The sequence below is a fragment of the Pelophylax lessonae genome, assembly GCF_965119305.1.
Source record: "Pelophylax lessonae genome assembly, chromosome: 3".
Classification (NCBI taxonomy): Eukaryota; Metazoa; Chordata; class Amphibia; order Anura; family Ranidae; genus Pelophylax; species Pelophylax lessonae.
Window position 1 is genome coordinate 12,796,615 of NC_138770.1, and position 24,847 is coordinate 12,821,461.

The following is a 24,847-nucleotide window of genomic DNA, read 5'->3' on the forward strand; positions in this document are numbered from 1 at the left end:
GAGACTGATGTGACTGGCTCAGTGTTCTCTGTACAGCACTGCGGTATATGTCAGAGCTATATAAATGTATAATAATAATAATAATAGTGTGTGACTGTGGGGGAGAGTACATTAGAGTGTAAGCTCCTCTGGTACAGAGACTGATGTGATTGGCTCAGTGATCTCTGTACAGCACTGCGGTATATGTCAGAGATATAGAAATGTATAAATGCTGCAAACAATGGAAAAGATGTGTAGAGTGTGGAATTTCCGCTCTTCCTCTCCATAGAAATATCTCTGTAGAAATGATTTGTGGTAGTGAAAGGTTCTGTGTCAGAGATTTCATGGTTTGTAGAGAGCAGAGAATATGAGGAAATCGTCATTCGGGATATATGATTGGTCTGTAGACGATGGAGGAATTTTGGAGATAAACATTGCTGACAGTGAAAATCACTCGGCTGTTATTTGGAATTTCCATAAAAGGAAATGAAGATGATTTCGGTTCCCTTAGCAGAAACACGCAGTCATTACGCCTCCCTATACCATGGAGAGGCACCCATAAGCGTCTCTAACTCTCACGTAGAAGAAGAGGATTAGTAGTTGGGTGAGTATTTGGTATTATCCGGCTTATTCTATCATTGTGTGCTCTTTATGTAGATCTGGTCCTGTAATAGAAATTGTACAATCTGTATATACTGTAACTGTATTCAGGACTTTTTTTTAGCGGGAACGTGGGGGAACGTTTAGGAATGCAGGGGAATGTGGTTTCTGCACCTCCAGCACTGAATGTATGTAATGGAAAGGGGTGCTAAGGTATGTTGGAAGATCAATTGATGCTGGCTGCTGGGGGAGTCTATTGTCACTGGTGGGGATCTATTTTTGTGTGGGGGTCTATTGTTGCTATGTAGGTCTGTTGTTGGTGGGGGGTCAATTGCTGTTGCAAGGAATCTACTTTTGAGGGACAGGTCTATCGTTGCTGGCTGCTGGAGGGTCTATTGATGCTGGCTGCTGGGAGATCTGTGTTTTGCTGCTGGGGGGGTCTACTGTTATTGGGGTGGTATTTTTTTTGCGGGGGAGGGGGGTCCATTGTTAGTGGGGGGAAGTCTGTTGTGTGGGGGTCTATTGTTGCTGAGGGGGGTCTACTGTTGCTGGGGTGAAGTCTATTTTTTCTCACTGTGGGGGGATCTATGTTACCGTTTTTCTTGTTATCCTTAACAAATTCCATACAAATTGCTTTGTAGCAAAAAAAAAATGTGGTTCTGTATTATCTAAAAGGGGCGGTACTGGGTGGGGTAGGGGGTGGAACCAAGGGACAACGGTGCTCAGAGATACTGGGGGATGGGTAGGGGGTGGAACCAATGGGCAGTGTTCAGAGGTACTGGGAGGTGGGTAAGGGGTGGAACCAAGGGATGGTGCCCAGAGGTACTGGGAGGTGGGTAGTGGGTGGAACCAAGGGACGGTGCTCAGAGGTACTGGGAGGTGGGTATGGGGTGGAAACAAGGGACAGTGCTCAGATGTACTGGGAGGTGGGTAGGGTGTGGAACCAAGGGACAACAGTACTCAGAGGTACTGGGAAGTGGGTAGGGGGTGGAACCAAAGGATGGTGCTCAGAGGTACTAGGAGGTGGGTAGGGGGGAGGGTGTGGAACCAAGGAACGGTGCTCAGAGGTACTGGGAGGTGGATAGGGGTGGAACCAAGGGACAGTGTTCAGAGGTACTGGGAGATGAGTAGGGGGTGGAATAAAGGGAAGGTGCTCAGAGGTACTGGGAGGTGGGTATGGGGTGGAATCTAGGGACAGTGCTCAGAGGTACTGAGAGGTGGGTAGGGGGTGGAACAAAAGGATGGTGCCCAGAGGTACTGGGGGTTGGGTAGGGGTGGAACCAAGGGACAGTGCTCAGAGGTACTGGGAGGTGGGTTGGAGTGGAACCAAGGGACAACGGTGCTAAGAGGTACTGGGAAGTGGGTAGGGGTTGGAACCAAGGGACGGTGCTCAGAGGTACTGGAAGGTGGGTAGGGGGTGGAACCAAGGAACAGTACTCAGAGGTACTGGGAGATGGGTAGGGGGTGGAACAAAGGGATGGTGCTCAGAGGTACTGGGAGGTGGGTTGGAGTGGAACCAAGGGACAAAGGTGCTAAGAGGTACTGGGAAGTGGGTAGGGGATGGAACCAATGGACGACGGTGCTCAGAGGTACTGGGAGGTGGGTAGGGGGTGGAACCAAGGGACGCTGCTGAGAGGTACTGGGTAGTGGGTAGGGGGTGAAACCAAGGGACAGTGCTCAGAGGTACTGGGAGGTGGGTAGGGGGTGGAACCAAGGGACACTGCTGAGAGGTACTGGGTAGTGGGTAGGGGGTGGAACCAAGGGACAGTGCTCAGAGGTACTTGGGGATGGGTAGGGGGTGGAACCAAGGGACGGTGCTCAGAGGTACTGGAAGGTGGGTAGGGGGTGGAACAAAAGGATGGTGCTCAGAGGTACTGGGAGGTGGGTAGGGGGTGGATCCAAGGGACGGTGCTCAGAGGTACTGGGAGGTGGGTAAGGGGTGGAACCAAGGGACAGTGCTCAGAGGTACTGGGAGGTGGGTATGGGGTGGAATCATGGGATGGTGCTCAAATGTATGAGGAGGGGTGGGTAGGGGGTGGAACCAAGGGACGACAGTGCTCAGAGGTATGTGGGTAGGGGGTGGAACCAAGGGATGGTGCTCAGAAGTACTGGGAGGTAGGTAGGGGGTGGAACCAAGGGACAGTGCTCAGAAGTACTGGGAGGTAGGTAGGGGGTGGAACCAAGGGACGGTGCTCAGAAGTACTGGGAGGTAGGTAGGGGGTGGAACCAAGGGACAGTGCTCAGAGGTACTGGGAGGTGGGTAGGGGGCAGTGGCGGCTGGTGCTCAAAATTTTTTGGGGGGCGCAAAAAGAAAATTGTAATAGGTATTGCTTCACTGCAAAAAACGCGGTAAAAAATTGCATGACTTTGAGGTTATGATACAGGCATGGCACAGGTGATGGTACAGGCATGGCACATATGATATAGGCATGGCACAGGTGATGGTACAGGCATGGCACAGATGGTATAGGCATGGCACAGATGATGGTACAGGCATGGCACAGATGATGGTACAGGCATGGCACAGATGATGGTATAGGCATGGCACAGGTGATGGAATAGGCATGGCACAGGTGATGGTAAAGGCATGTCATAGGTCATGGTACAGGCATGGCACAGGTGATGGTACAGGCATGGCACAGGTGATGGTACAGGCATGGCACAGATGATGGTACAGGCATGGCACAGGTGATGGTACATGCATGGCACAGATAATGGTACAGGCATGGCACGGGTGATGGTACAGGCATGGCACGGGTGATGGTACAGGCATGGCACAGGTGATGGTATAGGCATGGCACAGGGGATGATACAGGCATGTCATAGGTCATGGTACAGGCATGGCATAGGGGATGGTACATGCATGTCACAGGTGATGGTACAGGCATGTCACAGGCATGGCACAGATGGTATAGGCATGGCACAGGTGATGGTTCAGGCATGGCACAGGTGATGGTACAGGCATGTCACAGGCATGGCACAGATGGTATAGGCATGGCACAGGTGATGGTACAGGCATGTCACAGATGGTACAGGCATGGCACAGCTGATGGTACAGGCATGGCACAGGTGATGGAATAGGCATGGCACAGGTGATGGTAAGGTCATGGCACAGGTGAAGGAATAGGCATGGCACAGATGGTACAGGCATGGCACAGGTGATGGAATAGGCATGGCACAGATGGTGTAGGCATGGCACAGGTGATGGAATAGGCATGGCACAGATGGTACAGGCATGGCACAGGTGATGGTACAGGCATGGCACAGGTGATGGTACAGGCATGTCACAGATGGTATAGGCATGGCACAGGTGATGGTACAGGCATGGCACAGGCATGGCACAGCACAGGTGATGGTACAGGCATGGCACAGGTGATGGTAAGGTCATGGCACAGGTAATGGAATAGGCATGGCACAGATGGTACAGGCATGGCACAGGTGATGGAATAGGCATGGCACAGATGGTACAGGCATGGCACAGGTGATGGAATAGGCATGGCACAGGTGATGGTAAGGTCATGGCACAGGTGATCGAATAGGCATGGCACAGATGGTACAGGCATGGCACAGGTGATGGAATAGGCATGGCACAGGTGGTACAGGCATGGCACAGGTGATGGAATAGGCATGGCACAGGTGATGGTAAGGTCATGGCACAGGTGATGGAATAGGCATGGCACAGATGGTACAGGCATGGCACAGGTGATGGAATAGGCATGGCACAGATGGTACAGGCACAGGTGATGGAATAGGCATGGCACAGGTGATGGTAAGGTCATGGCACAGGTAATGGAATAGGCATGGCACAGATGGTACAGGCAAGGCACAGGTGATGGAATAGGCATGGCACAGATGGTACAGGCATGGCACAGGTGATGGAATAGGCATGGCACAGGTGATGGTAAGGTCATGGCACAGGTGATGGAATAGGCATGGCACAGGTGATGGAATAGGCATGGCACAGGTGATGGAATAGGCATGGTACAGATGGTACAGGCATGGCACAGGTGATGGAATAGGCATGGCACAGATGGTGTAGGCATGGCACAGGTGATGGAATAGGCATGGCACAGATGGTACAGGCATGGCACAGATGATGGTACAGGCATGGCACAGGTGATGGGATAGGCATGGCACAGGTGATGGTACAGGCATGTCACAGGCATGGCACAGATGGTATAGGCATGGCACAGGTGATGGTACAGGCATGTCACAGGCATGGCACAGCACAGGTGATGGTACAGGCATGGCACAGGTGATGGTACAGTCATGGCACAGGTGATGGGATAGGCATGGCACAGGTGATGGTACAGGCATGTCACAGGCATGGCACAGATGGTATAGGCATGGCACAGGTGATGGTACAGGCATGTCACAGGCATGGCACAGCACAGGTGATGGTACAGGCATGGCACAGGTGATGGTACAGGCATGGCACAGGTGATGGTAAGGTCATGGCACAGGTGATGGTAAGGTCATGGCACAGGTGATGAAATAGGCATGGCACAGATGGTACAGGCATGGCACAGGTGATGGAATAGGCATGGCACAGGTCATTGTACACAGGTACAAGCATGTCACAGGCATGTAACACGCCCCCCCCCCCCATCAACGCAGAGAGAGACCAGCGTGCGTGCCCCCTTCAAGGCACCAGACTGTGACAGTGTGCAGGCCGCCCCCCCCCCCCCCCCGAGGCATCGCTTACCGGCTCGGCGGCTCAGTCTCACTGCTGCGGGTCTGTCTGCGGCCTGCGGGACTCGGGAGTAGCGTCTCTGGGCTGGCTCTGCGGACTGTTATCTCGGTAGCTGGAACCCGATACTGCGGAGAGGGGCCGGGTGGAGAAGAGGAGAGTGCCAAGGGAGCGGTGACGGTGCGTGACTGACGCACGCACCGGCACCGCCCCCATTGCGAGTCAGCGATGTCGTGGATGATGATTGGTCCAGGCTGGAGACTGGACCAATCACAGCCAGGATATCACGAAGGTGGGGGTGGCTCAGCGCTTTTTGCTGCGCCCAGGTTACGCCCCCAGAAGGCAGCCAATCGGCGCCTCTTCTGGGTCGTAAACCCCACCCCCCCCATATCCACCAGGCCGAGCGCATAGGCCTGCGAACCCAATTTTTTTTTTTTTCAAAACTTTATTATTTTTTGTCATTTTTTTTTTTCTATTTTTTTTTCTTTTCTTTTAGGGGGGGTGGCGCTCCGGCGCCCCCTTTGCACGGGCCGCCACTGGTAGGGGGTGAAACCAAGGGACACTGCTGAGAGGTACTGGGTAGTGGGTGAAACCAAGGGACAGTGCTCAGAGGTACTTGGGGATGGGTAGGGGGTGGAACCAAGGGACGGTGCTCAGAGGTACTTGGGGATGGGTAGGGGGTGGAACCAAGGGACGGTGCTCAGAGGTACTGGAAGGTGGGTAGGGGTGGAACAAAAGGATGGTGCTCAGAGATACTGGGAGGTGGGTAGGGGGTGGATCCAAGGGACGGTGCTTAGAGGTACTGGGACGTGGGTAAGGGGTGGAACCAAGGGACAGTGCTCAGAGGTACTGGGAGATGAGTAGGGGGTGAAACCAAGGGACAGTTCTCAGAGGTACTGGGAGGTGGGTAGGGGTGGAACCAAGGGACAGTGCTCAGAGGTACTGGGAGGTGGGTTGGAGTGGAACCAAGGGACAAAGGTGCTAAGAGGTACTGGGAAGTGGGTAGGGGGTGGAACCAAGGGACAGTGCTCAGAGGTACTGGAAGGTGGGTATGGGGTGGAATCAAGGGACAGTGCTCAGAGGTACTGGGAGGTGGGTATGTGGTAGAGTCAAGGGACGGTGCTCAGAGGTACCTGGAGGTGGGTATGGGGTGGAATCAAGGGACAGTGCTCAGAGGTACTAGTAGGTGGGTAGGGGTGGAACCAAGGGATGGTGCTCAGAGGTACTGGGAGGTGGGTATGGGGTGGAATCAAGGGACAGTGCTCAGAGGTACTGGGAGGTGGGTTGGAGTGGAACCAAGGGACAAAGGTGCTAAGAGGTACTGGGAAGTGGGTAGGGGGTGGAACCAAGGGACAGTGCTCAGAGGTACTGGAAGGTGGGTATGGGGTGGAATCAAGGGACAGTGCTCAGAGGTACTGGGAGGTGGGTATGTGGTAGAGTCAAGGGACAGTGCTCAGAGGTACCTGGAGGTGGGTAGGGGGTGGAACAATGGGATAATGCTCAGAGGTACTGGGAGTTGGTTAGGGAATGGAAACAAGGAATGGTGCTCAGAGGTACTGGGAGGTAGGTATAGGGTGGAATACAGGGACAGTGCTCAGAGGTACTGGGAGGTGGGTATAGGGTGGAATACAGGGACAGTGCTCAGAGGTACTGGGAGGTGGGTATAGGGTGGAATACAGGGACAGTGCTCAGAGGTACTGGGAGGTGGGTATAGGGTGGAATACAGGGACAGTGCTCAGAGGTACTGGGAGGTGGGTATAGGGTGGAGTACAGGGACAGTGCTCAGAGGTACTGGGAGGTGGGTATAGGGTGGAGTACAGGGACAGTGCTCAGAGGTACTAGGAGGTGGGTAGGGGGTGGAATAAAGGGACAGTGCTCAGAAGTACTAGGAGATGGGTAGGGGTTGGAACCTAGGGATGGTGCTCAGAGGTACTGGGAGGTTGGTAGGGGGCAGAGACAAGGGGTGACTCAGAGGAGAGGAATTCCTGCACTTTTTTCCTGACTGTAAAAAAGGGCTGTCTTCTATTTGTATGTTTTGCACACGGCACTAAAAATGTTTTCATTACATGTTTGCATTCTTTCGAGCACTGATTAGAATTAGCCTGCCTATGTTACCCCCTTGTTACCATAAAAGTACAATTGTAATATTAATGTGATACCTACGTAATCATGTGTATAAAACCTTCAATTGCGTAGAATAAACAGAACAGTGATTTGGAAAGATGCGGAGTGTATCTTTTTATGTCTGTTCCCTACTGCAGTAGTTATTATTAATTTGGAACCACCAATCAATATTAGGATAGGAGTTGTCTATCTATAAAATTCCCAGAACAGGGTCAGAGTATAGAAGGAGAGTTAGCTGAGAGTGTTGATGTAACATGACTGTAAAAGTAGGGAAGTATTGAAAAAGCTGAGATGTGACGAGATTTAAAGTGGAGCTCCACCCATTTTAACAAGTTGAAAAAGGGGTAAAAAAAAAAAATGAATACCGTGAAATGTATGCCATCATCCCCAAGAAACTAGGACAAAAAACAAGGGGTAGTAGGGGCCAAGAGAGGACCCAAGAAAGCGGGACTATACCGGCATAACTGGTGGTTGCAGGAATACAAATACAACACTCATATATGTATAAAAATATATTCATTTTATTACAAAAGAATAAAAACATGACAACAAGACATACAGTACATAAAAGATATACCGGTCCGTGTGTGTATGATAACTGTGTACCAAAATACCACACTACTGGATTCTAATATATATTTTGCAGACTATTGGTCCCTGGATAAGCCGACGCATTTCGCATTCATTGCTTCATCAGGGCATTGCCAAGACCAAATAGGTATTTATTTACTTGTACCTGGCTGCTACATGTTCGGCAGTTCTCTGCTCCTCTCAGCTCAGGCTAAACTCTCGCGAGCTGTGCAGAGTGTTACCGTGGTTACACTCTGACGGCCGCGAGAGTTAAACTGTGTGACACACAGATAGGAGGACGGCTGCCCGAGGCTTACAATGCGAGGTCTGAGGAGCCCGGGACTCGCAGGTCCCCCGGGTAATCTCGGATGGCATCCACTTGGCTGATACTGTTGTATGTACCCTGCCTTTTTTTTAATGATATCGGCATATAACACGCACACACAATTTGCCCCCTATTTTCAGGGGAAAAAAGTGCATGTTATACGCCGATAAATACGGTACTTAATTGTTTCTGCTGCAAGTGCACTGATATGGCTACAATCACCTCCACATCCGTCACTGTATTCCAGAACAACCCTCATGAGTGTTGCTTGATGTTCTGAATCATGTGTCCTGTGAATCCACCTAAATATATATATTTCTATTTTTCCAGCCAAACAGAAGATGACACATAACAACAGATTTTCAGGTTAGTAGAACATCCACATCTGATATAAAAACTCTTTTGTTCTTTGGATAAACATTTTGTTAGTTTTAGTCTGAAAGATGTGTGAATACTTTGGCTTCTTCCACAATCCTCCTGAATTTTATGGAATATCTTCTTTTAGGGTTCCATTCTTCAGGTTAATAGTTAGAATACAATATTTTCAACTTTTATAAATACTATTTCATTTGTGTATGAGGAATAAAATTTTCTCCTTTCTCTCATAAAGATTTCAGAAAGGAATACAAAGAGTCTGCGAAAGAGACGTTCCAGTGTGTTCCAGAATATAATTCCCATATGAGGGTGTCTGTTTCTCGTCAGAAAGGTTTCACACTCGTTTTAGAGAGAAAGGGAACCCTGAATAAAGAGATAAAGACTCTCTTTGACCCTAATAAAGATGGTTCCATCCCTAACTTTGTGGTGTTACAAGGACCTGCTGGGATTGGAAAAACAATGACCTCCAAGAAGATCATGCTGGACTGGGCATCTGGGGATCTCTACCAAGACATGTTTGACTTTGTGTTTTATCTGAGCTGTAGAGAAATCAACACCATCCCTGGAAACATAAGCCTTGTGGAACTTTTATCCAGAGCATGCAGTCTGCAGAATTCAGATGACCTGGTGTCTATTCTGAAGGATCATGAAAGTCATAGAAAACTTCTCACTATAGTTGATGGGTTTGATGAACTGAGGTGGACTCTGGATAAGGAATCTGAGGGTTGTCCCGACATTTCTATAAAAACCCACAAAGAAATAATTCTCCAAAGATTGTTCAGGAGACAGATTCTCTCACAATCTTCTCTGATCATCACCACAAGGTCACTGGCAATGCAGAAACTGAACACATTCATTGAGGATTCTCGCAAAGTGGAAATCCAGGGATTTACAAGGGAAGGTCGAGAGGAATATGTCCATAAATTCTTTGGAAATAAAGAAGATGCAGACAAGGTTCTCAGTATAATAAAGGACAATGACATTCTGTACACCATGTGTGCCATCCCCATCACATGCTGGATTGTCTGCACTGTAATGAAACAAGAAATAAAGAAAGATTTGGCTTTAAATTGGGGCAATACGATGACTTCAATTTACCTTCTCTACTTGGAGGTTTTACTAACCCATCACAGCAAGAAGGAGCAGTCTGTACGCAGGAAACAAACCTGTCTGAAGAAGCTGTGTGCTCTGGCCAATCAGGGAGTTCTGAAGCAACAAATCCTATTTGAGAAGAAAGATCTAGAAAGACATGGACTTTCTCTGGATGAGGTGGAGTCTGTATTTCTGAATGAGAACATCTTTCATTGGGACGTCCGCACCCAGACCTGCTACAGCTTCATCCACCTGAGTGTACAGGAGTTCCTTGCTGCTCTGTATTATGGAATGGATGGTTGGTTTGGATTTATAAAAGGTACTTTCCTCCCGAAGATCTGTAAAGGGAAATCACTATCAGACCTCAGTTCAGATTACCGAAATTTAGAATTATCTGTACAATTTCTGTTTGGTCTCTTAAATAGAAATCAGGTGAAGACATTCTCAGAGACCACAGGCATCAACATCTCACTCCGAGCCAGGTCCAAAGCAAAAAAATGGGCTAAGAAAGACATTAATCAGGCGTTCTGGATGTATTCCATCTTCTCTCTGTATGAGACTCAAGATGAGGACTTCATTAGGAACATCATGTCTCCTTGTTCAAATTTAAGTCTGATTGGCCCAGATACTAATCCCTTCTTCTTGCGGATAAACAGAGATTATTCCAAGCAGCTGAACTATTGCTTGAAGACTTTGAAGAGTGAAAGTTTTCAGTCTTTATATTTTAATTCACTCACTATGGGTCCAGAGTGCCAGAAAATTCTATCGCCATTCCTACACAGGAGTCAGAAGGTCAGGTAAGTGGATGTGAGGATATTCTAACTGAACTCAGAGAATTGTCAGGAACCTGCATGCAGTAGAACGGTGATTATCAGACATCTTCTCCATCTACCACACTTGTTAGAAGTCCTGGGAACTCTTACTTTCCTCAGCCCTAAATGGTGGTTCCCCACATATCACCTTCTACACAAGAAATGTAAATGAAATGTACTAAAACCCTTAAAACTCTACATTTTCCTAAAGCAGAGAATCCAAAGAATTGAAAAGCTCCCGCATTGTTTTTGTTTTTTATTATGAGTGAAATGTCTGTTTCTATCTGTTGTTTTTTCACAGGGTGAATGTAACATTCTCTAACACTAATGCCTAAGAAAATAAAACCATAAAGTTAATGTAAACTCTCTCCTATACCCAGTGAAGTGCACAGCCTCAGATGATACACAGAGATAAAACTGTCAGGACCATGATAAGAAATAGACATATATTTTTCATGTTACATGTAAGGAATTATAAACTGCCATGGGCCTCGGAGTCAGAGTTCAATCCGTAACTTTCCCTATAAGCTTCAGTCAGGAACCTTGGTTTTCAAGTGTCCATTGTTCATTGTTGAAAATTGGTAAGCTGCTATCGACTCTTTCTGAAGATAACACCTATATCCTCTGGTCATGAAAAGAGAATATGTTTGGAGAGGTTTGGGGGATGTCCATGTGGCCCTGAACCGTTTCCACACAATGGCAGATACTGTGTCATCAATTACCTAGCAAATAAACCATTGTTTCAACGATGGGAAGATAAATAACCAAGGGACCATGAAAAGTCAGACTCTATTTCATTCATTAACTGAGGCTTATTAGAACTGTATCTTCAAATGAAATTGATATAATCATAAACATCTACAACCTCTTTGTTCCATTCATATACCAAGAGGGGATGACGAAATTATGATTATATGGACAATCCCCCATGGAAAGTTATATTGTATCAATTAAATAACAGTTGATGTTTCAATTAGACTTCATATTGTAGTTCCCAAAACATGTAATGATTATATTATTTACTAACATAATGACCATAAATAACCATCTGATTGAACACATAACCTCTGTCTAACAATTATAATCCTAGGATAGTATGTATCAATTAAAATAATATATCAGTAAATCACTTCCCGTCTTCATTAAGATATATATATATTTGTGGTCAGGGAATAGAGCCGAGATGGAGAACATAGCATAGTTAAATAACTACGGTAGTAGCGTGCCAAAACTGTCGTTCGGGCAGGCATGTTAAATAAAGAGGGCCTGCCAAGAAGGAAGGAGAAGGGAATGTTGTAGAAAAGGGGCCGCAATGGGAGGGATAATGAGTCCTGCGGCAGCAGTGGCGGCTGGTGCTCAAATTTTTTGGGGGGGGGGGGGGGCGCAAACAAAAAAATGTAATAGGCATTGCTTTCCGGCAAAAAACGCTGTTAAAAATTGCGTGACTTTGAGGTCACAAAAGTGTGAAAGGGGCCTTCAGTAATCAAGGTATAGTGTGCCCCCCTTCAATGCAGAGTGACCACAGCGTGCCCCCTTTCAATGCACAGTGACCACAGTGTGCCCCCTTTCAATGCAGTGACCAGCGTGCCCCCTTTCAATGCACAGTGACCACAGCGTGTCCCCTTTCAATGTAGAATGACCAGCGTGCCCCCTTTCAATGCAGATAGCACCACTGTGTTTGTGATGTGATTGTACATAACTGTTAACATTTATCACATATGTATTTGCAAACCCTTTAAAGTTTACTTTTCCTTACTCAAGAATTCTATACCCACAAGTTTTATCTTTAGAATCAATTGGGTAAAAAAAAAAATGTAATATGGCAAGAAAGGGAACCCCCCAATGAGGGGAAGGTTGGGGATTTTTACACATTCACATGTAAATCTGATCTGGTTTTGTTGACCTGCATGTTTCACTGCACAGGTAATTAGGAGAGCCCCTATGTAACCAGACACTATAGTCACTGACCATACTGATAGAAATGTCACTCCTAACAGCAACTGGTTCAGGTCAACCTCTTCTAATGTCAATTGGAATGTACAGCATGTACTAATTCTATGTGCACATTACCAATGTAATAAAATGATTCTAATGTCCTTTACAACATGATTGTGTGCTGCTCTACATAGGAATACAATGCTGCTTTATACAACTTCCTTTTTGAGGGAAGCAAAGTTTTACTACTAGTAGGAGTATTGCCTGTATTAAATGTCTTTAGACTTGGTATTGATCACTTCATAGGAACTGTGCTATCTGTGTTAGTATCCAAATATCCCCAGTGTCATCCAGTTGTATTGCTTGTGGATTAATGTGAGCAGGAGAGGAGGATTGTACACAGGGCATGGCCTCCTGGGGAACAGCTTGCTTTGCTGGGAAGTGTGCTGTATGTAACTGTGAGGACAGGAGGGGAGCTGAGTCTATGGGAGTGCCCTTATCGTACCTTACACCTGCTGCTGCCATATCTGGGAAGAGAGACCCTTACCTGCTGCAGCGGTGGCTCCCGGCTTCAGTTCCCTGGCGTGGCGGCGTCTCCTGGAGTCAGCGGCGGTTATCGGCTTCAGTTCAGTGGTGGCTCGGCTCCCGGCTTCAGTTCAGCGGCGGCTCGGCTCCCGGCTTCAGTAACTCAGCGGCGGCTTGTCTCCCGGTTCAGTAACTCAGCGGCGGCTTGGCTCCCGGCTTCAGTAACTCAGCGGCGGCTCGGCTCCTGGCTTCAGTTCAGCGGCGGCTCGGCTCCCGGCTTCAGTAACTCAGCGGCGGCTTGTCTCCTGGCTTCAGTAACTCAGCGGCGGCACGGTTCCCGGCTTAATTTCAGCGGCGTCTCCTGGAGTCAGCGGCGGCGGGCGGCTTCTTCCCGGTGTCGGAGTCCCGGTGACCGGCGGCGCGTCTCCTTCCGCTCCCGCCTCCTCCTCAGCCAATGGCAAGGCGTTTGCCTTGCGGCCAGTCAGGAAGCGCGTATCGGACGCGCTTCCTGATTGGCCAGGAGGAGGATCGGTGTGGTAATAGCGAATTTTCATTCGCTATTGTCACACAATGGGTGGGCTCGGGACGCACTGCTCTGCGCCCCGGCTCCACCCTTTGCATCGCCCTATTAGAACCTCTGGCTCTAATCAGGTGATGAAAAAAAAACCCATTGAGCTCCATGCGTCCGGCGCCCCTGCATGTAGATTAGGGGGCCGGACGCATGGATGGGGGGGCGGCGCCCCTGCGCCCCTAACGAGCCGGCCACCACTGTGCGGCAGCCCAGAAGAGGTGGGGGGCCCGACCTTAAATAGGCGGCTCCTCCCCTACCACATCTCCAGGCTCTGCCTTCCCATATACAGTATATATATATATATATATATATATATATATATATATATATATATATATATATACAGTGCATTGCGAAAGTATTCGGCCCCCTTGAACTTTTTGACCTTTTGCCACATTTCAGGCTTCAAACATAAAGATATAAAACTGTAATTTTTTTGTGAAGAATCAACAACAAGTGGGACACAATCATGAAGTGGAACAAAATTTATTGGATATTTCAAACTTTATTAACAAATAAAAAACTGAAAAATTGGGCGTGCAAAATTATTCAGCCCCTTTACTTTCAGTGCAGCAAACTCTCTCCAGAAGTTCAGTGAGGATCTCTGAATGATCCAATGTTGACCTAAATGACTAATGATGATAAATAGAATCCACCTGTGTGTAATCAAGTCTCCGTATAAATGCACCTGCACTGTGATAGTCTCAGAGGTCCGTTTAAAGCGCAGAGAGCATCATGAAGAACAAGGAACACACCAGGCAGGTCCGAGGTACTGTTGTGGAGAAATTTAAAGCCGGATTTGGATACAAAAAGATTTCCCAAGCTTTAAACATCCCAAGGAGCACTGTGCAAGTGATAATATTGAAATGGAAGGAGTATCAGACCACTGCAAATCTACGAAGACCTGGCCGTCCCTCTAAACTTTCAGCTCATACAAGGAGAAGACTGATCAGAGATGCAGCCAAGAGGCCCATGATCACTCTGGATGAACTGCAGAGATCTACAGCTGAGGTGGGAGACTCTGTCCATAGGACAACAATCAGTTGTATACTGCACAAATCTGCCCTTTATGGAAGAGTGGCAAGAAGAAAGCCATTTCTTAAAGATATTCATAAAAAGTGTCGTTTAAAGTTTGCCACAAGCCACCTGGGAGACACCAAACATGTGGAAGAAGGGGCTCTGCTCAGATGAAACCAAAATCTAACTTTTTGGCAACAATGCAAAACGTTATGTTTGACATAAAAGCAACACAGCTCATCACCCTGAACACACCATCCCCACTGTCAAACATGGTGGTGGCAGCATCATGGTTTGGGCCTGCTTTTCTTCAGCAGGGACAGGGAAGATGGTTAACATTGATGGGAAGATGGATGGAGCCAAATACAGGACCATTCTGGAAGAAAACCTGACGGAGTCTGCAAAAGACCTGAGACTGGGACGGAGATTTGTCTTCCAACAAGACAATGATCCAAAACATAAAGCAAAATCTACAATGGAATGGTTCACAAATAAACATATCCAGGTGTTAGAATGGCCAAGTCAAAGTCCAGACCTGAATCCAATCAAGAATCTGTGGAAAGAACTGAAAACTGCTGTCCACAAACGCTCTCCATCCAACCTCACTGAGCTCGAGCTGTTTTGCAAGGAGGAATGGGCAAAAATTTCAGTCTCTCTATGTGCAAAACTGATAGAGACATACCCCAAGCGACTTATAGCTGTAATCGCAGCAAAAGGTATTAACTTAAGGGGCTGAATAATTTTGCATGCCCAATTTTTCAGTTTTTTTATTTGTTAAAAAAGTTTGAACTAATAAATTTTGTTCCACTTCATGATTGTGTCCCACTTGTTGTTGTTTCTTCACAAAAAATTACAATTTTATATCTTTATGTTTAAAGCCTGAAATGTGGCAAAAGGTCGCAAAGTTCAAGGGGGCCGAATACTTTCTCAATGCACTGTATATTAATATGCATACTCATTAAATGGCGTTACCAAAACTGAACCTGTCAAGAGATATTACAAAGTTATCAGATGGCCATGCCTGAACCATGAGACTCTGGACAGATTCTCATTTTTTTTATTACTATAAATAAATGTAGAAATTCTTATAACGTATTTTTGCTATCCGACATGCATGATGGTTAGGAGAGGTATTACCTAATAAATTAAATAGTGCCGCGCAATATAAAGTGCTCCAAAAATACAAATATGAAGTGAAATATAACAAGTACACTATATAAAATAAATATGTAAAAAAGTAAATAAATAAATATGACAGTCAATCGTACAATTTAACCACTTGCCGTCTGCTTACGTTGACACTACTACGGCAAAGTGGTCTGTTATCGTCTGACGACGTAGACCTACGTCGTCAGACATTCACCTTTCTCAGCAGCGCGCGCGCGCAGCCGGAGGCTTGCTCCCGCTGTTTTCATTCACAGCGGGAGTCGGGCCAGGGGAGGAGCAGCGGCGGTCGCCGCTGCTCTTCCCCGATCGTCGGAGATCTAGTGTGGAGATCCGCCTGCCTGTGTAAACACAAGCGGGTGGATCTTCTAAGTGACAGGCAGGGTCAGATTGCAGGGTTCAGCATAGCTAAACATCCGATCTGTCCTTGTGTCACTCAGTCACCTCCCCCCACACACGTCAGTAAGCACCAGGCATACATTAACCCCTCCCTCTCCAATAAAGTTAACCCCTTCCCTGCCAGTGTCATTTTTACGGTAACAGTGCATATATATAGCACTGATTACTGCAGTAATGTCACTGGTACCCCCAAAAGTGTCAAAAATGTCAGTCAAGGGTCTGATCTGTCCGCCGCAATGTCGCAGTCCCGCAAAAAAAATCGCCGCCATTACTCGTTAAAAAAAAAAAACACCAAAAATGACAGAAATCTTTCCATTAGTTAGTAAACGCAATAACATTTGCGCAAACCAATCAAAATACGCTTATTGTGATTTTTTTTTTTTACCAAACATAGGTAGCAGTAAAAATTGGCCAAAAATTTAAAAAAATTTTGATTTTTACATTTTTTTGGGGGGGGGAATTTCATATTAAAAAATGTGAAAAATATTGTTGTTTTTTCAAAATTTATGCTCTTTTTTTGTTTATAGCGCAAAAAGTAAAAATCGCAGAGGTGATCAAATACCACCAAAAGAAAGATCTGTTTGTGGGAAAAAAAGAACGTAAATTTCGTTTGGGTATGGCGTCGCACGACCGCGCAATTGTCAGTTAAAGTCGCACAGCGCCGAATCGCAAAAAGTGGCCCAGACGTAAGACAGCAAAATCCTCCGGTGGTAAAGTGGTTAAAGTGCAAAGCGTGCCATTGTGATCAACATATATAAGTGTATATATAAATACATTTATAAATAAATATAATGAAATTGGTGAATAAATAATATGTGTGAAAAATGTTTTGCAAATAATACTGACTTCTTTTAACGTGATAACGGTGCTGGTGACAATCTTCTGTGCTGTAAATATTGCACTTTCCCAAAAATTCTATATAAAGTCTGCTTTATAGTGACAAAATAGTGTATCCAGTAGCAATCTCCTTAGTGAAATGTGCCTTCACCGTAACACCCTATGTGACTGGGTCCTCACCTCCGTTCCTGCGACCTAGCGATTAGGCATAGGTCACACATTGCTTTTTCCCCTTTTAAGGGTTCACCTTTCCTGGAATTATAGATGGTGTGCCAGCTCAGGAGCGCGTCTCACTATGGTTAACTTTCCTCATGGTAACCCAGCAGTATCATATAGAAAAAAGGGGGAATCCAATAGTGCTTATATCATTTTGAAAAACATTTTTATTAAAGAAAAATAAAGTACTCACATTTGGTAGGTTCCAGAGTGCACCAAACATAGTATCAAAAATAGAGATAGCCTTAGTGGGTGTGATAACAGGAGACCTCCAATCCTAAATAGATAAATAAAAGAACCAAGGAACCTGATCCCCAACTTCAAAGGGTAAGAGGATACTGGTACCTAGGATAAAATTAGTGGATATGTTGAGGAGGACTCCTGGTAGGTGAGCATGAGACAATTACTACACATATAGAAAAAACATCATTTATTGAATTTACAAGTTATAAAATGAACAGACATATAAAAAGGAAACAACATTTCCATGATACATTCAGTGCAACAGTCCAAATAGGTCTCACATGTGCCCTGGGACAGGTCTGACGCGTTTCGCCCTTGAGTGGGCTTTCTCAAAGACCATAGCCAGTCCCGGGTGGACTAATACAAAGAGACAAAAATGTAACATTAGGTTTACCATTATAACAACATCATATTATCACTGTATTCAAGTACCTACTAATCATCACTTTTATTACATCAAAAGTACAATATATGCTCACCACATGAATAGAGAAATTGAGGATAGTCGCTGGTGACCAGGGGGTTCCACATACAACCCGATGCACGGCTCCACTCTCGCATACAAAAGAGGCAGCAAACTGGGTATCTCCAGCCCCAAAGGGGCAAGAAAAATTGTCCCAAAAGGTGGGGTGTCGAGCCCCGCCCCTTAATCTGGAGAAGATCAAGAATTATGACCTCGTGGGGAAGGAGGCCAGCCAACCAAAGGGTTACAATTATCCCCTGTAGAGCAACGGGGTGGCTCAATAGGCTCTGAAAAATAAAGAATAAAAATGCCATAGTAGGTCCAGTGTTGACCAAAGGTTCCCCTCCTCACCCTTAGTACACTCTGTCCGGCCCTACGATAAAGGTGAAGAGATGGAAAGCAGTATCCCATATGTGATGAACAAGTGAGACACCAACAGGACAAGCCATATACCTCAGAGCACGTCTAAACCATTGGATCCCAACTAGGGAAACAGGGTCCGTCTCTATCAAAGGTTAAAAGGTTTAAATAGTGTGCCTGTCTCACTCCTTCACCACAAAGCATATCACAAGTTGCCCGAAAAGAAAAGAGACCCGCCAGTGTAAATAGATCAGACCAAATGGAGGGGGGGATAGAAATACACCAATATAAGTGAAGAGACCATCTCATCTCCATAGAGCAGCAAAAGGGGGAAGAGGAAAACAAGGCAGGCATGTCCATCTAACCAATCACCAGAAGGGGGAGAGAGAGGGCAGAGGCAACATATAGATACCACAATAAAGACCCAAGGAGCATACTGCAACCCAGCCAAAATCCAATGCACAAAAGGAGCCCTGAGCAAAGATGACACCAGTCCCCACTTACCTGTTAGCACGCACGGCCCAACCAAGACGCCACCACCGCCGCATGCAAGCGGAGGCTAGAGCACCGTGGCCCGACCGTGCGTACCCTCCTCCTAAAGTATGCCGGACTCCACCGGAAGTGATCACCGCCACTTCCGGTGCGGGCGCTGAGTGATGGAAAGGCGCGCTGCGCGTGACGTAATCACGCACCGCGCGCCACCATCGTCACCGGGCGACGGCCGGCCCGGAAGTGGAGGGTCACGAGGACATCCCACTACCCGGGCTTTGCACCCGAACAACCCACCGCTCAAGGGACCTCCCACCGCCGCCCCACAAAGAGCAAGGTGGTGATCCGTGCCAGCCGCCGCATAGAATCCCCAGGCATCCAGCAAACCCATCCTCAATTAAAGCAACCCAGGGGAGGTGTGCGTCCCCAGGGTATTAAACAAACATCAAAATACTTATTGCAGGCCAATCAATACGACCACATAAATGCATAATTATAAGGGAACGAAACCTCAATAATTATAATAAGTAACAAGCATAAAAAATACCATGAACATAAACAAAAACAATATATTAGGGAATTTGGAGTATGAGCACCATACCTGCCCCCAATGGTAAGGATGACCCTGAAAGGAATTGAGGGGGCATCAAAAGAGCTCAGTAAGAAAGATATACGGGCACTTTTAGAGGGGATCCTGAGCAAATGGGTAAGTTCACAGTCACAGATCAAGTAAGGAAAGGTTGATAAGAAATGGAGGAGTTAAGTCCTGGGGGCTGGGTAGCTCGCAGGTCATAAATCCACCTCGCCTCACACTGGAGGACCTTCTGATCAATGTTACCCCCCCGAACATTTGGTTTAATGACCTCTAGTACAGAGAATATGATTACCTCTGGGTTAAAATTGTGATACACCCCCACATGTTTACATATGGGGACATACACCAATCCCACATCCAGGTAGTACAGGTGGTCTCCAATGCAGGAGGACAAAGGACGTTTCGTCTTCCCCACATAAAAGGAGCCACATATACAAAATGCAATATAGACCACTGCTTCTGTCTCACAGTTTGCAAACCCCCTCAGTCTATGCTCGGATCCATTAGGGAGCCTACATGTTGGTCCCTCCAGGATCCATGGGCACACGTCACATCGCCCACAGGGATAGGTACCCCACCTACGGTGGTCCTCCATCCCCCGCGTTTCGTCATAGTGACTGTGGACCATGGAATCTCTCAGTGACCTCGACCTTCTATAGACTATCTCAGGGTAATGCCGCACATATTTCGAGACAGTCCTGTCCTCGGTCAGGAAGTGCCAGTTCTGCGAGATAATAGATCTTATAGTCATGTGGTGACTGTGGTAGTTAGTGACTAACTTAGTTGTTCCTTCCCTGGTAATCGTATTCCCCTTGTTGAAGTTAAAGATCAGTTCATCCCTAGATTTTAGTTTCGCCTTGTTGTATGCCTTACGCAGGACATTTTTGCTGTAGCCCCTTGCCATTAACCTACTCCTCAGTGCTTTGGCCTCCAATATGAAGTCTGCCTCCCTAGCGCAGTTCCTGCATTATCGAAGGTATTGACCATAGGGAATACTCCTAATTAGAGATTTAGGGTGACTGCTCTTAAAATGTAGGATTGTATTACCCGAGGTCTCCTTCCGGTATAACGTGGTTCTGAGTATGCGATCCTGATCAACAAATAGCCGAGTATCAAGAAACGGGATACTGGGGGGGCGTGGCTGCCGTTGCGGAAGATGGCCGCTTAGTGTGCTAGCTCCGCAAGCCACCCGAGACACACGCCACACCGAGGGCTTTCCTGGCCCCTACGAACGCACACAGGAGAAGGTCAACCTCCGCTGAAGCACCCGAGATGACCCGCCGCAAGAAAGACTCGGCGCAATCCTCTAATTTGGCCGGATACTTCATCTCCCAGGCGCCCGGTCTCTGACAAAATGGCGCCGGCAGCGCGGGACGAGCACAGCACAGTAAGCAGGGAGAAGGCCTACTCCCCAAGATGTCCCCGATCCGGCCGCCTCTACCGCAGAGACAGAAGGTCGGGAACCCTGACAGTGGGCAATCATCCGGCTCTCCATCGCCGCCGTCACCATCCTCGAGGAGCCCAGCAAAAACTAGACAGAGAATGAACTCCCCGCCGCCTGACTTTCATGGGGCCTCAGGTATGGACCTTTCCCAGCACTCTCCCACGCCATCTGCACACCAGCCCTCCATGAGAGACCCCCTATCTGGGCATTCCTCTGGGGGCAACCCTATATCAGAAGCCACAATGAGGGACATGTTATACTCCCTGAGGGCATCAATGCAAGCAGACATGCAGCTGCAAACAAAACAAATCACTGCCGAAATCACAAATTTGGGATCCCGCATTGACCAGGTCGAGCATTCGGTCCAGAACCATGCTGAAACCATTAATTCTGTGATTGATAAGCTTAACTCACACACTGAAGAAATAGCCCATTTGCAAAACAAAGTGGCGGATCTGGAGGACCGATCCAGACGCAATAACTTAAAATTGCGGGGCATATCTGAGGCGGTCACTCCTGATCATCTACTTCAGCATGCCACCTCACTTTTCAAGCTGTTGGTTCCATCACTGTCAGATGCGGATCTGCTAATAGACAGAATCCATCGGCTACCCAAGCCTGCCTTTCTGGACTCAAATGTGCCGAGGGACGTCCTGCTCAGGGTCCACTTCTATACGGCAAAAGATAAAATAATGCTAGCATCCAGGCAGCAGGGAACTCTCCCAGATCCCTATCGTGACGTGCAACTACTGCCTGACCTTTCCAGACATACGCTACAAGCCAGGCGTAACCTGTCCACTATAACAAAGGCGTTACGTAATCACCAGATACAGCACAAGTGGCGGTACCCGGCGACACTTTTGGTGACCCATGATGGTACTACCAACACGATCAGGACTCTAGATGAAGGCCTGAAGCTGCTCCGGAGATGGAACATCCTCCCTCCAGATCCTGTAACTGTCCCGGACCATGCACCTCTAAGACCGCTGGAAGCGGAATGGAATGTTACTTCCCGCAAGAGGTCCTCCTCCAGACCTTCCTCAAACCATCCCAGCCCTAGCCGCTCCTGAACTCACCACTGATGTCTCAGGCCATGGATGATGATTCTCCCTATGGCCCTTCCTTGTTCTAGTTGCGAATTCCTTCGCTCTCGAGCTGCTGAGACGGCTCCTTTTTTTAGGCTTTGTCCTTTTTATTTTTGTGTTTATTCTTGACCCGGTTAATTTTTCTACGTGTACTTACCTCAACACGCCATGCCATGCACCAGTACCAACTATGGGTGATCTCCTCTCTACCTTGGAACTGTCAACACTCCAATGACCATCAAGTTAGTGTCAATTAATGCCAATGGCCTGAACCACCCTGCCAAGAGACGTTCGCTGTGGAAAGAAGCCACCTCTCGTCAAGCAGATGTGTTGGCAGTGCAAGAAACCCATTTTGATATTAACGCAACACCTCGATGCGGTCATAAGGCATACTCACAAGTTATTTTGGCGTCCAGCACCTTAAAAAAGAGAGGGGTCATATTCGCCTTCAAGGACTCTTTGACGTTGCGGATACATAAATCAGTCTTAGACCCTAATGGCAGGTACATCATTCTAACCTGCGACATCAACGAACTGCCGATGACCCTAGTGACTGTATACGCACCAAATACCCACCAGATCCGATTTCTTCGCAGGGTCCTCAAGCAAGTATCTAGCATGTTGTATGGTCATTTACTTATGTGTGGGGACTTTAATGCTGTTGTCGACCCCGGGTTGGACTCTTCGGCTTACCCCCGGAGCCGACAGCAATCACTGGGAAATGTTCTGCATGAGGAAAAATTGGATGATGTATGGAGGTGCCAGCACTCTATGGAGAGAGATTATTCTTTCTTTTCTGCTAGACATAATTCATACTCTCGCCTAGACATGTTTTTTGCAGACTTGTTTTTGCTAGCTAAAGCCTCCTCCTCTGTGGTTGGGGACATATTATGGTCGGATCATGCCCCGGTGGAACTAACCATAGAGGAGGCTGAGAAATGTACCAACTCCTATATCTGGAGATGCGACATACATATGCTACAGAATGAGGAATGTAAAGCACATATTGCTAAACAATTGCAGGAATTCCGAAGTGTAAATGACTCCTCTGTTTCCGACCCGTGGGTGCTGTGGGGCGCACAAAAAGCCTTCCTGAGGGGGGTGTGCATCCAGCAGCAGGCACGGCTTCGGAGACGGAGGAAGGATAAAATGTCACAACTGATGCATCAGATCCACACCTTGGATAGTGCCAACAAATTGGACCCTGATCCATCTAGATCCCATTCCATTGCACAGCTGCGGCAAGAATTACATCTCTTGCTCTTGGAAACCTCCAACAGACACCTCCAGTATCTAAAACAAAAGCATTATCATCAAGCCAATAAAGCTGGCAAATTTCTAGCCTCCCAGGTTAAGCGCAAGCAAGCCAAAGCTAGAATTCCCTACCTAATTAACGCCAGATCTGCCTCAAAAATATCACACCCACAAGCCATAGCTGACAAATTTGCTGACTTTTACAGCTCCCTTTACAATTTGAAAGATAACCCCTCTGAAAAACATTAACCGTTTTCTCCACAAAGTATCCCTTCCTTCACTGTCAGCCTCCCAGCTACAAACCCTTAACTCTCCAATCACCATCCCTGAAGTCCTGTCTAGCATAACATCCTTGCCGAAAGGCAAATCACTCGGACCGGATGGTTTATCCAACGAGTTCTACCAACTCTTTGCCCCTCGCTTGACCCCCACCATGACGGCAGTGTATAACAAAGCTATGGAAGTAGCTGCCTTGCCCCAAGATATTCTCTGTGCACACATCGTCAGATTACCCAAACCTGGTAGAGACCCCAACACGCCAGCCAACTTCCGCCCCATATCCCTCCTAAATTCGGACGCGAAGATTTACGCACGCATATTATCCAAACGTATCCAAACATTTCTCCCTGAACTCATACATAGAGACCAAATGGGATTTACTCCAGGCAGGCAAACGTCCGACGCCACCAGGAGATTGCTAGGAATAATGCAACAAGCACAAACTTCTAAAACTCCATCTGTATTGCTCACTCTGGATGCTGAGAAAGCATTTGACAGGGTCCATTGGGGCTACATGGAAGCCACCCTGCAAAAGTTCGGGTTCTCAGGTCCCATTTTGTCCGCCATTATGGCTCTATATTCACATCCCACGGCACAAGTTTACACGTCAGGTATACTGTCAAAACCGTTTACAATCACAAATGGTACACGTCAGGGCTGCCCTCTGTCCCCCACGATATTTAACTTGGTCATTGAGCCGCTAGCGGAAACAATTAGATCTCATCCCCTCATCACGGTATTTAAATTACACACCCAGCACAATCCCTTCCAGCAGCATATGCCATACTACAAGAGTACAGTAAGGTATCCTTTTACAAACTTAATACGTCTAAATCTACGATTCTTAATCTAGGAGTCCCCCTTAAAATCCAGACCAACCTCCAACAACTGATCCCGATACCATGGTCTTCTACGTCCATTCATTACCTAGGTATAGATCTACCAGCCAATCCCTTCAAATTGCTCCCTATCAATATTAGCAGAATAATGACCAAAATCACTGCAACAATCTCCACGATGCGCAACTCATTCTTCTCCTGGAGCGGCAGGGTTGCGGCCTATAAGATGTTCATTTTACCCCAAATCCTGTATCTTTTCAGGGCACTCCCTATCCCTTTCCCGATAACCCACATCACCAAATTTTCCAAACAAATGTCTTCCTACATATGGGCAGGGAAAAGGCCGCGTTGCGCTTTTTCGATCCTGACCAAGAAAAAACAATTTGGGGGGGCGGCGGTTCCTGACCTTCACTCCTACTACAAAGCCTCCATCCTCGCCCAAACGAGACAATGGTTTCAAACCAAAGAAGAGCCTATGTGGGTGACTCTGGAAAGGGATGTAGCTCAGATGAAAGACTTGAGTACCTTACTCTGGAGTGATAAATGGAAGGAATGGAACCCCGCG

At 47.2% G+C, this 24,847-nt stretch overlaps 1 protein-coding gene across 1 annotated transcript in view; it reads left to right on the top strand.

Annotated features, from left to right (window-relative positions):
- The first annotated feature begins 8,622 nt into the window (after positions 1-8,622).
- Positions 8,623-24,847, top strand: part of LOC309550700 (NACHT, LRR and PYD domains-containing protein 3-like) — an 84,443-nt gene continuing 68,218 nt past the window's right edge. Inside the window, exons 1-2 of the mRNA XM_082251034.1 lie at positions 8,623-8,654; positions 8,899-10,552. Of these exons, the coding sequence (XP_082107160.1) occupies positions 8,630-8,654; positions 8,899-10,552 (1,679 nt within the window). The 5' untranslated portion in view covers positions 8,623-8,629. The remainder of the gene's footprint in view (positions 8,655-8,898; positions 10,553-24,847) is intronic.